This window comes from Haliotis rubra, unplaced genomic scaffold (genome assembly GCF_003918875.1).
Source record: "Haliotis rubra isolate DU_JTF1 unplaced genomic scaffold, ASM391887v1 Scf184, whole genome shotgun sequence".
NCBI classification, from domain to species: domain Eukaryota; kingdom Metazoa; phylum Mollusca; class Gastropoda; order Lepetellida; family Haliotidae; genus Haliotis; species Haliotis rubra.
The window spans coordinates 1,069,001-1,083,044 of NW_025765825.1; the positions used below are offsets into that span (position 1 = coordinate 1,069,001).

At 38.3% G+C, this 14,044-nt stretch overlaps 1 protein-coding gene across 1 annotated transcript; it reads left to right on the forward strand.

The window, feature by feature from the left end:
- The first annotated feature begins 338 nt into the window (after window positions 1–338).
- Window positions 339–12,914, forward strand: LOC124273791. The gene is made up of 5 exons (XM_046709100.1): window positions 339–425; window positions 5,102–5,236; window positions 5,672–5,794; window positions 6,229–6,371; window positions 12,144–12,914. Exons 2-5 carry the CDS (start codon window positions 5,110–5,112, stop codon window positions 12,297–12,299), a joined length of 549 nt encoding a protein of 182 aa, XP_046565056.1. The 5' UTR covers window positions 339–425; window positions 5,102–5,109; the 3' UTR covers window positions 12,300–12,914.
- Window positions 12,915–14,044: the final 1,130 nt, after the last annotated feature.

A 14,044-nucleotide genomic window follows, 5' to 3' on the forward strand; every position in this document is an offset into this window, starting at 1 on the left:
CACAAACAATACCTAATGACGTAATTTGTGAAACTCTGTTACCAAAACAATGCTCTTTGACGTCAGACTGTCGCTGGGTTATCGAGCGTGCCAAAGCTCTTCTCCAAACACAAACAGTACATAATCATTTGTTGTTGTTTTTCATTCGAAAAGGAGACTTGAATTTTTATCTAAAACTATAAAACATATAATTTTCAAAAATGAATACATTTCAAGATCGATGGGATATCTTAAAGTATGTTAAAGGTCACTCGGACATGCATGCGTCTTCCGCGATGCCTAGTGAAGGGCAGGTAACTCTCGTTGGCGGAAGTTGCTTCCGACCACTACGTGGGTGAAGGTCGTTTACGGGAGGCTTTTGGATTTGTTGATGTTTTTGTCAGAAATGCCTCCCTAACTGTCTCTTGGTCGTAGTTTCATATAAGGTAGGGACTTATTCTGTTAGTGATTACGTTTCTGTACACCAGGTAAGAAAGGTCTTTGTTAGATGTTGAACTCATTAACCTATGTTCATAAACGACCACAAAAAAATAACCCCTTCAGTGTTAAAGAAAAGCGAACCAGGGAGCATAATTCTGTCAGATTGTTGTAATTTTGTTCTGGACCCGCTATCGTAAGAATTACGACAGCCTCGGACAGGAACCCTGTCTGTAAGATTCGCGTCACTTATGAATACCGCAGACGTTATATTGAACTCAGTAACCACGGAAGGTAATGGTAGTAACATTCTGAAATAAGTAAACAGAAAAATCACATTTCCCTTTTTTCTTCAGTGTAAAAGAAAAATATTGAATTACGTTCGTGCTTGTGACAACTATCCACTAAGTATGTATATATGGTAAAACACATTAACTCGAAAAACGTTTACTTTTCTATTAAGAACCTCAACCTGCAAACAGTGTTTTAAACATGTGGAGAGCGGAAGGTCGCGGGTTCGATCCCCGACCGCGTCATATCATATGAGCGAAATATTCTCAAACAGGACGTAAAACCCAATTTCACCTCACCTCACCTTTAAACATGCTTAAAGAGTAATCATAGTTGGACTCTATTATCGCGGGCTCTCTATTATTGCAGCACATGAAAACATCGGGAAAGCAGAAACACCATGCTGGGCATCATCAGTTTACATAGGCAAATTACGTATAAACATTCATCTCTCTTGAAAAAGTGATTTATTTCATTGGAATGTCATGTCTAATCATAGAAACATTAAAGTATTCATCATTTCAGTAAGTTCTGGAACATTTTGAAACTAGTATCACCCCTACTGCCATTACATCTAGCATGAATCAAAACTTACTTTGTCAAGAGTAATCCTGCAACAACTATATGGTCATTTGCATATTTTCTGTCCTAAAACTATAGCAGGAAGTGAGCTATTATGCAGCTTCACCCTGCACAGAATGGCAAATTGTATGGTATCGGTCCGTCTATTCTCGCGGTAAACACGTTTTCTGCTGAAATCACTGATGCCGAAAACTTAGTGGTTGTTTACATCACCGACTGGTAACCAGGAAGTGGACCAAGTCTGTGAGTAATCAAAATCTTGCAGTGTCACGAATATTGGGGAGTTTATACCAACTTGGACATATCATTACTTTTTCCCGCCTTTTCCGCAGGATTGCTCTTACATACCGGTACTCTCAATAACGTTAATTCCTGGTAATACCGCGAGAATGGGAGAAGCCTCATTTCGTCAATGGCGGATGGCATTGTTTATCACCGGGCTCACGAGTGGTAATTCACCTGATGGATCTGGCAGCTGATCGATGTAGATGTTAGAAGAAGGCCCTTCATTTAAAAACAACAAGCATTAATACGATAAGAATTGTTTGTGTTATTTCTTCAGCCGATATCTGTAAGAACCGCGAGAATAGGAAATGCCTTCCTACTTTTTAAGGCAGCAAAAAAATTTTGTTATGTTATTGTTACCTTGTATCCAAATGAATAGAAGTTTCAGATATTTGGTTGAAAACATGATGATATGGATGATATACTAATCTGAATGAAATTCCTAAATAATTTTTTCATGTTAAAACTATTTAGATTTGTCACTTGTTTTGACAGTGTCATTTGCTTGTACCATGTACCATAGTAAGAAAATAGCAATACAGCGATAATAAAGAGTTGCATCAATTTCTTGGTCAAACAAGGCAATTAGGATTGCCACGATAGTTAAACGAGTTGCAACTATGTGGCACATTATCTGTGACGGAAATAAAGATTAAACATCAGTCAACTGAAAATATATATAAAATACCATATGTCAGTAGGTGTTCATAATCCTGATAGCAACAACATTAACTACCATGATAATAGAGGGTGACATGATACATCACAAACACATAAGAATTATAACCACTGAACTTATCCTTGGCTTATTCTGCAAGAGAAATTTCTTAAACCTTGGGTGCAACACCAGACATTTTTCTTGTTTGTGAACAATATTCTTATTCTGAAATATGAACAGACGATACAACTGTAAAAGCAACGATAACAGGATATCTGACTGAACTGGGAAATGGTATTTTGTAACTCATCCATAAGAAAAACCTCAGGTTTGCTCAGTTTTCCTTTAATAGATAAAAACATGGCCAAAGTCATATTTTCTGTGCAGTGCTTTGGTTGTCTGCTTTGCTGTGGGGAGGTCTATTGTTTTGGTTTGAGAATTGATGTCACGCTTGGAAATTGTTTCATATGTGATTAGAAACACCAAGAGCCATCCTTTAATAAGACATAACATTATTAGGACGTCCACAAAAACACAAACAATCCTGAAATTCTACCACTGTTTTATATTAGGCAAATTAATTGAGGCTAGTAAGATGGTGCAAATTTTGATCCCCAAGAAGTGTGATGTAAATGACAAGTTACTGCATGTCTAGATGCATCATTGGCATTGGTTTCATACTGCATTTCTAAGGCAACCAAATTGTTCAGATCCATACTCTTTACTTGGGATACAAGACCTTCAGGCCCTGAGTGAAGGCACTGAAGTACTGTTGGAAATTGAAAAAAAACTGTTTTAGGGTGTTACTCTGTATCCCTAAAATTGACAAATTTACAAATAGCATATATCGAAATAACCCACATCGGCCTAACTGGGCATTCTGTGGGATGCGTGATAGTATATCCAGAAAAGCATGTTTATTCGTAAAATCGAGCAAAAATTATGACTAGCTGCTCAAAACAATAGATCGGACTATAGATGGCAATTAGGTCACTCAGCCAGGTATGACGACAAACCGTCGACTCACCTGTCATGAAATGCATGTCCTGCCTACAAGCACAAGGGGTCATCTCAAAGATGTTTTGTGTTTTTTCATGTCTCATCTATTGATCATAAAGTTTATGTTGAGATACATAAAGGGTATGATACCCATGGAAAAGCTTAAATCAGACATTGTTTAAATGTCTCAAAATATATAGGTGGCATGACCACCCGAAGATCGACAGGACTGGAGATTATTTGTAAATTGTTATGACATGCCATTTGCTTCCCAGTTTAATTCCCTAAAGGATTATCTTATCTCAGCTTATATCTCTATCCCCAAGCCCGACCCCAACCACCGTCTGCAACACCCGTCCTGGATTTGCTTTTGAGACAACCCCTCCTACCTGTTTCTTTTTATAGCGGTAGTGAGACTCCATGGTAGCTACATCCTTCATAGTTTCAGTATTAAAGTTATTATTTTTTACGTCACTATCGTTTTTAATGAAGCTAAGTTTAATTATCGTTTTTAATGAAGCTAAGTTTAATTTCAAAATGGACATTTAAAAATTGTCCTTTGTAATATAATATCATCGAACACTAATTTGCATAAAGTCATGGTCTGTTCCAAATAAGTCCCTTTGGACTTAGAAAATACCCGCATTTTCTCATTTCTGCACTAATCTCTCCTCAGTAAAGTCCTTTTTCTACCTTTCCCATCTCCCTACCACTGAAACTGTAGTTAGGCCAAACTTAGTTTAACAGATATTTCACACTTACACATATTAACTACATAAATTGTACATATCAATGCGAAAAAACAGTTTTTTTCTATTTCCGACAGTACTTTAGCTGGGTTTTAAACATTACAACAGCCATGAGCAAGCAGACTAATATACAATTACAAAGGTTATGAAATTCATATCATTTGACTGCCCCAGCATGATTTTTTTCCCTTTTACTTATTTTAGCCCTTTGTTTTAATGTTTATCTATTAGCACAAACTGTATCATATTTATAAATGAAGCAGCCTGATCAGGGATGCCAAGGCAACTAGTCTGTGAAGTCTAGTACCAACCTAGACAGATGAGTCATTTTGTCCTGAGATAGTTATTTACACAAGCACTTGTCTGAAATGAACTGATTGATATAACTAACTGTGTCAACCACTGATTACACAGATATTATTATTTCAATTAGCAGAATACACTAAACACAATTTTAAGGCAATACACTTTCTTAACAAATCTTTTCCTTTTTTGATGGAGGCCCATCTGTGGTTTGAACACACACTCTAGATTGAGGTACCTATTATCTTTATTGATTCAATTCTCACCAAACATGCTTACCTTTTACATCTAAGACTGTAACTGCCAGTTGTCTTGTGGTCTGGGTTGACCGTGATTAAGATCCTAATCAAGGGGGGTTGGCTATTGTGCGAAACATACCATTTTGATACTGATTTTAAGGGTCAAGTTAGGGGGTCGACTTATCTATGAGATGGGCCTATCTACAGTAATATACAGTAAATGGGAGCACACTAGCAATTAATATATTTACTCTTGAACCACCATAATTGGGTGCCCAAGCATAGTGCTGCAAGAATTTGTTCCAAGAATTGTTGATTGGCCAAGATGGTCCCAGGGTGCTTCAGTTCACTCTTCAGAGTTGCATCCCTTACCATACCAGGATCTAAATTCCTTCATCGATGGAACTCTTGTTTCTTGATTTGTCAGTACCATGTCCATACTGATCAGCTTAACATTAGTTATCCAAGTCTTTGATGTCTTTTGATTTCCTTCTAGACCTTAAGTAAAACTGGTTAATTAAACCAAAAAGCACTAAAACATATGATTTATACTCCAGCTCAGTATTGATTCTTTTCAGATTCCATTATGTCTGTGACGTACAAAAACAGTGATTCAAGTGGTGAACGGAAGCCAGTCACAGAATTTAAATGTGACTTGACGATCTACAGGCAATGTGAAGATGGCTCCTGTATATCAAAGGTCGAGCTCTGTCGTAAGTAGAGGTGTTGCAATTCTCTGGAAAACGATTGTGAATACATTGTTAATGCTAATACATATTGTAGAAATGCAACTGTCCTGTCTATTGAACAAATCAAGCTGTGAAAATGGGGATGTTGAGATTCATCAGGAAATGATTGTGACCTAATGAGGGATTGTTCCTGTATATGTCAAGCTCTGTTTTAAATAGGGTTGTTGTGATTTACTGGAAAATATTTATTAGCTGATAATTAACTGGTGTCACTGTACCTCGTCAGAGAGGGATGTTGCTCAAAGTATCAACTAATGATTTGTCCAGGCCAGACTTGATCATTGGCAGACTGTCATCGTATAGTTGCTCCCTCACAAACTCAAGTATACGTTTCAGTGACTTGTTTTCTTTCCAGGAAGGATTTTGAACTTTAGATTGAAACTTGCTCTTTCTTTCCAGCTGATGAACAGATTATGAACCAGAACACAATTCTCATCATGATTGTGGTCGGCATGGCTGTTGTCATTTTCCTCATCATCCTCTACTGCTTCCAACAGCGACAACGAGGAAATGGAAGATCTGGTATGATAATCCTTTGTACACATGTATCAGGGATGGCAATTTTCCGCTGATCCGCGGATTTCTGCCGATTTGTTTTCAAATTGATAAATTCTGTGAATCGTCTGAACCCCACATTCGATGACACAATATTAAGTTTCCAGCTGAAATTCGATTTTCCTGTTGCCATCCCTGATGTATGTTTGTACAAATACTGGAAAGTTGTTTCTCAAATATTGGTTACTATATATTTCAGTGGGTACTTTCCAGAATATGTATATTCATTGACTGTTCATTGATAGAAACTACACAGTGAAGATAGCCAGGGGTTTGGAAAATTGTCTGTTTTAAGAAAATATTGTACTTTCATGTGTTACATACATAATCGTTGACATCTCAAAATCTGCCAAGTTACTGGTTTAACTAATGGTCATCGTTATTATACTCTTTAATTGCAGGACGAAATGACCACTTTGAATCCATCAACGGTGAAGGCATGAGTGGTGATGGAGATAATGCCTCATTATTCATGCCTCCACCAACGTACGACGAGGTTGTCACCACCGATCTGTACCCAGCCACACCGCAGATGCTGAGAAATGTAAGTATGAAACTGCTACTTAGTCCGTGCACTTTCGTCTTTTCTGGAGCAGAACTTCACAACCGTTCACCTGTCAAAAGATTCAATGAAATATTCAATGAAGACCTTCTGACCAATCCACAGTCATGCTGATAGTAACATTGATTGATACGTGATAATGCGCTATGCAGTGACACATTGCCTTAGTACATAATGGCCATGGACTCCTAGATGAGCATCTGTGTGGAGGGTGATAGTTTGATGGTTAGATCCAAACAAACAAACAGTAGTAAGGTATTAAATAAGGAAAGTTGACTTGGAGTTGGTATACTGTGCATGAGTGGGATATCCATGTTAAAAGGGCGGTGGGGTAGCCTAGTGGTTAAGGCAATCGCTAGTCACACCGAAGACCCAGGTTCGATTCCCCACGTAGGTACAGTGTGTGAAGCCCATATTTTTCCTCATCCTGACTCATGATTATTGGTTATCTCCCTTCTCCTTCGACGGTCAAGTGGAAACCGTGAATCCTATTCAAATTCACTGAAGCGTCCGTACAATCACTCACCTCTGGTTACCTCCCTTGTTCCCGCCAAAACCGGTCGCACGTGACCTGAGACTACGAGGGGGTATAAAAAAATTCTAATTATCACATAGATGTATTCAGGGTAGAAACCTTATATTTTTTCTTATCCTGACTCATGCTTATTTGCTTGTCTTCTTCTTCTGGCGAACCTAGTGGAACATTATATCTCCCAATTGAAGTTCCTTCAATGAAATATAGTGATTTACACAAGTATTTGTCTGAAATGAACTGATTGATATAACTAACTGTGTCAACCACTGATTACACAGATATTATTATTTCAATTAGCAGAATACACTAAACACAATTTGAAGGCAATACACTTTCTTAACAAATCTTTTCCTTTTTTGATGGCGGCCCATCTGTGGTTTGAACACTCACTCTAGATTGAGGTACCTATTATCTTTATTGATTCAGTTCTCACCAAACATACTTACCTTTTACATCTAAGACAGTAACTGCCAGTTGTCTTGTGACCGTGATTAAGATCCTAATCAAGGGGGGTTGGCTGTTGTACGAAACATACCATTTTGATACTGATTTTAAGGGTCAAGTTAAGGGGTCGACTTATCTATGAGATGGGCCTATCTACAGTAATATACAGTAATTGGGAGCACACTAGCAATTAATATATTTACTCTTGAACCACCATAATTGGGTGCCCAAGCATAGTGCTGCAAGAGTTTGTTCCAAGAATTGTTGATTGGCCAAGATGGTCCCAGGGTGCTTCAGTTCACTCTTCAGAGTTGCATCCCTTACCATACCAGGATCTAAATTCCTTCATCAATGGAACTCTTGTTTCTTGATTTGTCAGTACCATGTCCATACTGATCAGCTTAACATTAGTTATCCAAGTCCTTGATGTCTTTTGATTTCCTTCTAGACCTTTAGTAAAACTGGTTAATTAAACCAAAAAGCAATAAAATGTATGATTTATACTCCAGCACAGTATTGATTCTTTTCAGATTCCATTATGTCTGTGACGTACAAAAACAGTGATTCAAGTGGTGAACGGAAGCCAGTCACAGAATTTAAATGTGACTTGACGATCTACAGGCAATGTGAAGATGGCTCCTGTATATCAAAGGTCGAGCTCTGTCGTAAGTAGAGGTGTTGCAATTCACTGGAAAACGATTGTGAATACATTGTTAATGCTAATACATATTGTAGAAATGGCACTGTCCTGTCTATTGAACAAATCAAGCTGTGAAAATGGGGATGTTGAGATTCATCAGGAAATGATTGTGACCTAATGAGGGATGTTCCTGTATATGTCAAGCTCTGTTTTAAATAGGGTTGTTGTGATTTACTGGAAAACATTTATTAGCTGATAATTAACTGGTGTCACTGTACCTCGTCAGAGAGGGATGTTGCTCAAAGTATCAACTAATGATTTGTCCAGGCCAGACTTGATCATTGGCAGACTGTCATCGTATAGTTGCTCACTCACAAACTCAAGTATACGTTTTAGTGACTTGTTTTCTTTCCAGGAAGGATTTTGAACTTTAGATTGAAACTTGCTCTTTCTTTCCAGCTGATGAACAGATTATGAACCAGAACACAATTCTCATCATGATTGTGGTCGGCATGGCTGTTGTCATTTTCCTCATCATCCTCTACTGCTTCCAACAGCGACAACGAGGAAATGGAAGATCTGGTATGATAATCCTTTGTACACATGTATCAGGGATGGAAATTTTCTGTTGATCCACGGATTTCTGCCGATTTGTTTTCAAATTGATAAATTTTGTGAATCGTCTGAACCCCACATTCGATGACACAATATTAAGTTTCCAGCTGAAATTCGATTTTCCTGTTGCCATCCCTAATGTATGTTTGTACAAATACTGGAAAGTTGTTTCTCAAATATTGGTTACTTTATATTTCAGTGGGTACTTTCCAGAATATGTATATTCATTGACTGTTCATTGATAGAAACTACACAGTGAAGATAGCCAGGGGTTTGGAAAATTGTCTGATTTAAGAAAATATTGTACTTGCATGTGTTACATACATAATAGTTGACATCTCAAAATCTGCCAAGCAACTAGTTTAACTAAATGGTCATCCTTATTATACTTTTTAATTGCAGGACGAAATGACCACTTTGAATCCATCAACGGTGAAGGCATGAGTGGTGATGGAGATAATGCCTCATTATTCATGCCTCCACCAACATACGACGAGGTTGTCACCACCGATCTGTACCCAGCCACACCGCAGATGCTGAGAAATGTAAGTATGAAACTGCTGCTTAGTCCGTGCACTTTCGTCTTTTCCGGAGCAGAACTTCACAACCGTTCACCTGTCAAAAGATTCAATGAAGACCTTCTGACCAATCCACAGTCATGCTGATAGTAACATTGATTGATACGTGATAATGCGCTATGCAGTGACACATTGCCTTAATACATAATGGCCATGGACTCCTAGATGAGCATCTGCGTGGAGGGTGATAGTTTGATGGTTAGATCCAAACAAACAAACAGTAGTAAGGTATGAAATAAGGAAAGTTGACTTGGAGTTGGTATACTGTGCATGAGTGGGATATCCATGTTAAAAGGGCGGTGGGGTAGCCTAGTGGTTAAGGCATTCACTAGTCACACCGAAGACCCAGATTGGATTCCCCACGTAGGTACAATGTGTGAAGCCAATATTTTTCCTCATCCTAACTCATGATTATTGCTTATCTCCCTTCTCCTTCGACGGTCAAGTGGAAACCGTGAATCCTATTCAAATTCACTGAAGCGTCCGTACAATCACTCACCTCTAGTTACCTCCCTTGTTCCCGCCAAAACCGGTCCCACGTGACCTGAGACTACGAGGGGGTATAAAAAATTTCTAATTATCACCAAGACGTATTCAGGGTAGAAGCCTTATACTTTTTCTTATCCTGACTCATGATCTTTTGCTTATCTCCCTTTCCCTTGCGAATGGTAGTGGAACACTTGAATCCCTTGAAGTTCCCATAGCAGACGTAAAAATACACTTACCCACGAGTTACCTCCGTTTTGCCCTTTTCACGCGCAAACAGTCATGTGACCAGCCTTACTTGTCACTCTCTCCCTTTTCACCCAAGTTGGGTTGGGCGGTTGGTTGGGCGAGCACTGGAGTCCCTTATACGGCATCTCACAAGTGAGGATTATGAGACTTTACAAGACACAACTTTTGAGTTCCTCACTCAAAAAACGATATTTCTCCTTGCCTTAGCAACAGCAGCTAGACTGACTGACTGAGTTTGGTTTTACGCCGCTTTTAGCAATATTCCAGCAACATCACGGCGGACAGCAGCTAGAATGTCAGAAATACATGCTCTTGACTTCGCACAAACGAGGTTCGACACAGGAGAGCATGCAGCAGTCCATTTAGGACTGAGATGGGATTTCATAGCAAAGAATCAACTTCCTGGTCAACCAGATCGTCAATTTCATGTACCAGCACTGTCGTCAGTCTTGGACATCAAGACATAGAGGATTTATCCTTATGTCCAGTAAGAGCTTTAAGAATCTACTTACAACGAACTACGTCAAGAAGGAGAAAGTTTAAACGTCTCTTCATCCCATTATCACCTGCCCCATCGATTGAGGTCTCACGAACCACAATATCTTTTTGGATTAGAGCAGTTATTTTGAGAGCCTACAAAACAGAAGGATAACCGCCGCCTACAGCATGTAATCCACACGAAATAAGAGCGTTAGCATCAACGCTCTCATTACATGGAAATTGCTCATTATCATCTATCATGGAAGGCTGTTTTTGGAGATCTGACACAGTGTTTGCTAATCACTATCTACGAGATATTGCGACAGAGGATGTATCAGGCATTCACCAGTTAGAACCACTAGTAGTGGCTCAACAACTCACAAATCCAACCAGACATTGAGAACTCACCCAAATCACGCTGACTTGTAGATGCTAGGCAACTGTCCCATTGCCACCAGCATAGAGTCCATGCCCACCTGACTTACTTGAGAAGTCAGAACATGAGTGATATAAACCTTGTTAAGTAATAGCCCTTAACTTAACTCATGGGTTGCGATACCAGTTTCGGTAATAGTCCTTACTTTAACATATGGATCGTTTGGAAAACCATCTAAACCACGGAAATCTATGAGATTTACTTTTCTTAATCAATTAAGAGTAGGTGGTCCCCCCTATATGACAAATTCACAAGGGAAGGCAACAACAGGATTTTACAGGGGTAAGCGTTTGAACTATATATAGACAGCAACAGCGAATCCAGTTAGGTGGCTGACCCACCACCTATTCCATCGGATTTCATAAGCAATAATCATGAGTCAGGATAAGGAAAAATATGTAATTTTTATGATAAAATTATTATTTTTATACTTATCCTGACTCATGAGGTAAGCCCTCCCGACCGTCCCCACTCTCAGCATTACGGTCTTCACTGCAAGTTGCAATGTGGGCATATTACGGAGAGAGTGATAAGAGCTAGTCTCAGGTCATGGGGGACCTGTTTAGGCGAGAACAAGGGAGGTAACTAGGAGTGAGTGATTGTACGGAGGCTTCAGTGAACTTGAATAGGATTCAAGGTTTCCACTTGACCGTCGAAGGAGAAGGGAGATAAGCAATAATCATGAGTCAGGATAAGTATAAAAATAATAATTTTATCATAAAACTTACATTTCTCATGTCCCCCGCCATGATATTGCTGGAATATTGCTAAAAGTGGCGTAAAACTAAACTCACTCTTTCAATCTTAAAACTGAGGTGGTACCATCTCGGTGGACTAGCACTATGAGGCCAGAACAAGAAGCCACGCACTCTTTAAGATACACACAATTTTCGTAGTTTGTTGATCATTTTTTGATAATGTGTTGAATGCTGCAGGATTAAAGTTCTTGCTCATGTAATAAAATTGAAAGTTACTAGCAAATACACAGTAATATAGAATCCAGTACTTTTGACACAATGGTGAAATGCAGGTGTATGTGGTTAGTTATGATGTGAGGGATTGTGTATCACTTCATGTCGCTTTTAACAAAATTCTAGTAATATCAAGGCCTGGGACACCAGAAATGGGCTTCACATGATATTGTACCCATGTGGGGAATGAAACCCAGGTCTTGACGAGTAAACACTTTAAAAAACTAGACATCAATGCCAATGTTCAATGTCAGTTGTGCTGTCAGGAAAGTGAGTAATATGATATGTACTTAATATTCTGATGACCGTTTCTTCTTCAGACGCGAATGTCTTCATCTGATGAGCCACCAATGACACCACCTCCGAATTACGAAGTTGCTCTTCACATATTGGCTCAAAGCCACGAATCTGTGTTAACGAACAAAGGGGGAAAGACCTTGCGGACTTCGCCGGTTGTCGACGTAGTGTGTCTATAGATCAGTTAGGGACACAATACACGCAACTGAGGGAGGGGTCCAGGTCACCCACCTGGAATGTAGAGGAAGAAAATAGGTAACAGAGAGAGAGGAAGAAAGTGTGATTTGGTAAAACTGTGTCTTTGCAAGGAAAATAGATTTACATTTGTTGAGATTTCTAGAAATATGCTACTCAACTTTTGATAAGGATAATAGGGTATGTTGTGCTATTTTAATTTACACAGATCAAGAGAATGGGTCTTTTGTATCATTGACAGATACAATTATCCCTATCAAAATAGGGTAGCAGCATGTAAATAAATCTTTCTAATGACTCACTGACACATTATGTACAGTCTGTGCCAAACAGTTTAGATTCTACTAGCCCCAAATGTGTATTTCTGTAAATTTTCAGTATATGTAGTCTTTGTACAGCAGAAGAATATTACAAGACTTAGGTTTTGGACAAGTGGTTCATGTCACAGACTGTATGTGTAACTGATGTAAATACTGCTGTGGAAGAGCCTTGTGTTGAAAGTGGGACATTGTGAGGGAGGGATCAGGAGGAATAGACAGATGTACATAATACCTCTAATTTGTGTAAGGCCAGACCAATTTTATTTCTTGTTTACGGATCCGCTGGTAGTATTTTTTTAAGAATAAGAAAATAAATAAAAAATTCCCCACTCAAACATAAAACCCTTATGTTTTTATTGGCCAAATATGTAAACTTACAAAAGAATATATTTTGATTGTTTTTTTACCCATATACACTTCATAAATAGCCAAAAATAAAATACTCTTAGTATTTAAAAGGAACATTACTTTGACTGGTGATTTTTATTTTTTATTTTTTTCCTACTGCCTTTAGGTTTTCTGAGGACAAAAATCCATAAAACAAGAAATAAAATTGGTCTGGCCTAATGCTTCAAAACAATAGAACAACCAGTTTCGTTGATGGGAATGCTTTGTTCATTGTATGCGATGTATAACTGATTGAAATAGTGCTATGTTGTTGTCATATGGGGGACAGTGTTTCACACAGCAGTATCACCTGTTGAAGGCTGAGATCTTCCATTGACTGTTTGACGAGGAACGAGTGGCATTGCTATGACTAGTAAGGTCACTGTTATTGTAACTAAAATGGATTGAATTTGTACCTAATCCCCAAGTAAACAAAACAATAAATGGCAGCATAAGTATAAATGGCAGCATAAGTTAGAGGCTGTATATAAAACTCACAACAGATGTCACTGTATAACAAAGAGCAACTTTATAGGACATAATACAGGAGGGAGTTACAAGCAAGAAACATAGCACTGGTGAAGTCGCATGAGAACTGCAGCCCGTTGCCAAGGAACTGTGGGCTACTGTGATGTAACAATTAGGGATGCCACGATACATTGATGCATTGATACTTTTTCTAAGACTATACAATTATCGATACATTCAAAACTGTATCGATATTTAGTTTTGAAAGTATTGGTTTAAATATGTTTATGTATTGTTTACATTTTGCAATTGTATCATGTTTGTTTGATGATATGAGAGTTATAAATGATTTTTTTTCATGCACAAAGATGGGAAATTAGAACTTTTTAATCTCTGAGAATAAAAAATGTTGATCTTTTCATGGACAATTACAAAATATGAAATATTAATGTTCAAAATGTAACTAAATTTTACGCAAGAATGACAGAAAAATAGGTATTGTGATACGTATCGAATCGTGCCATGGGTATCGTGATACGTATCGATTCATGACA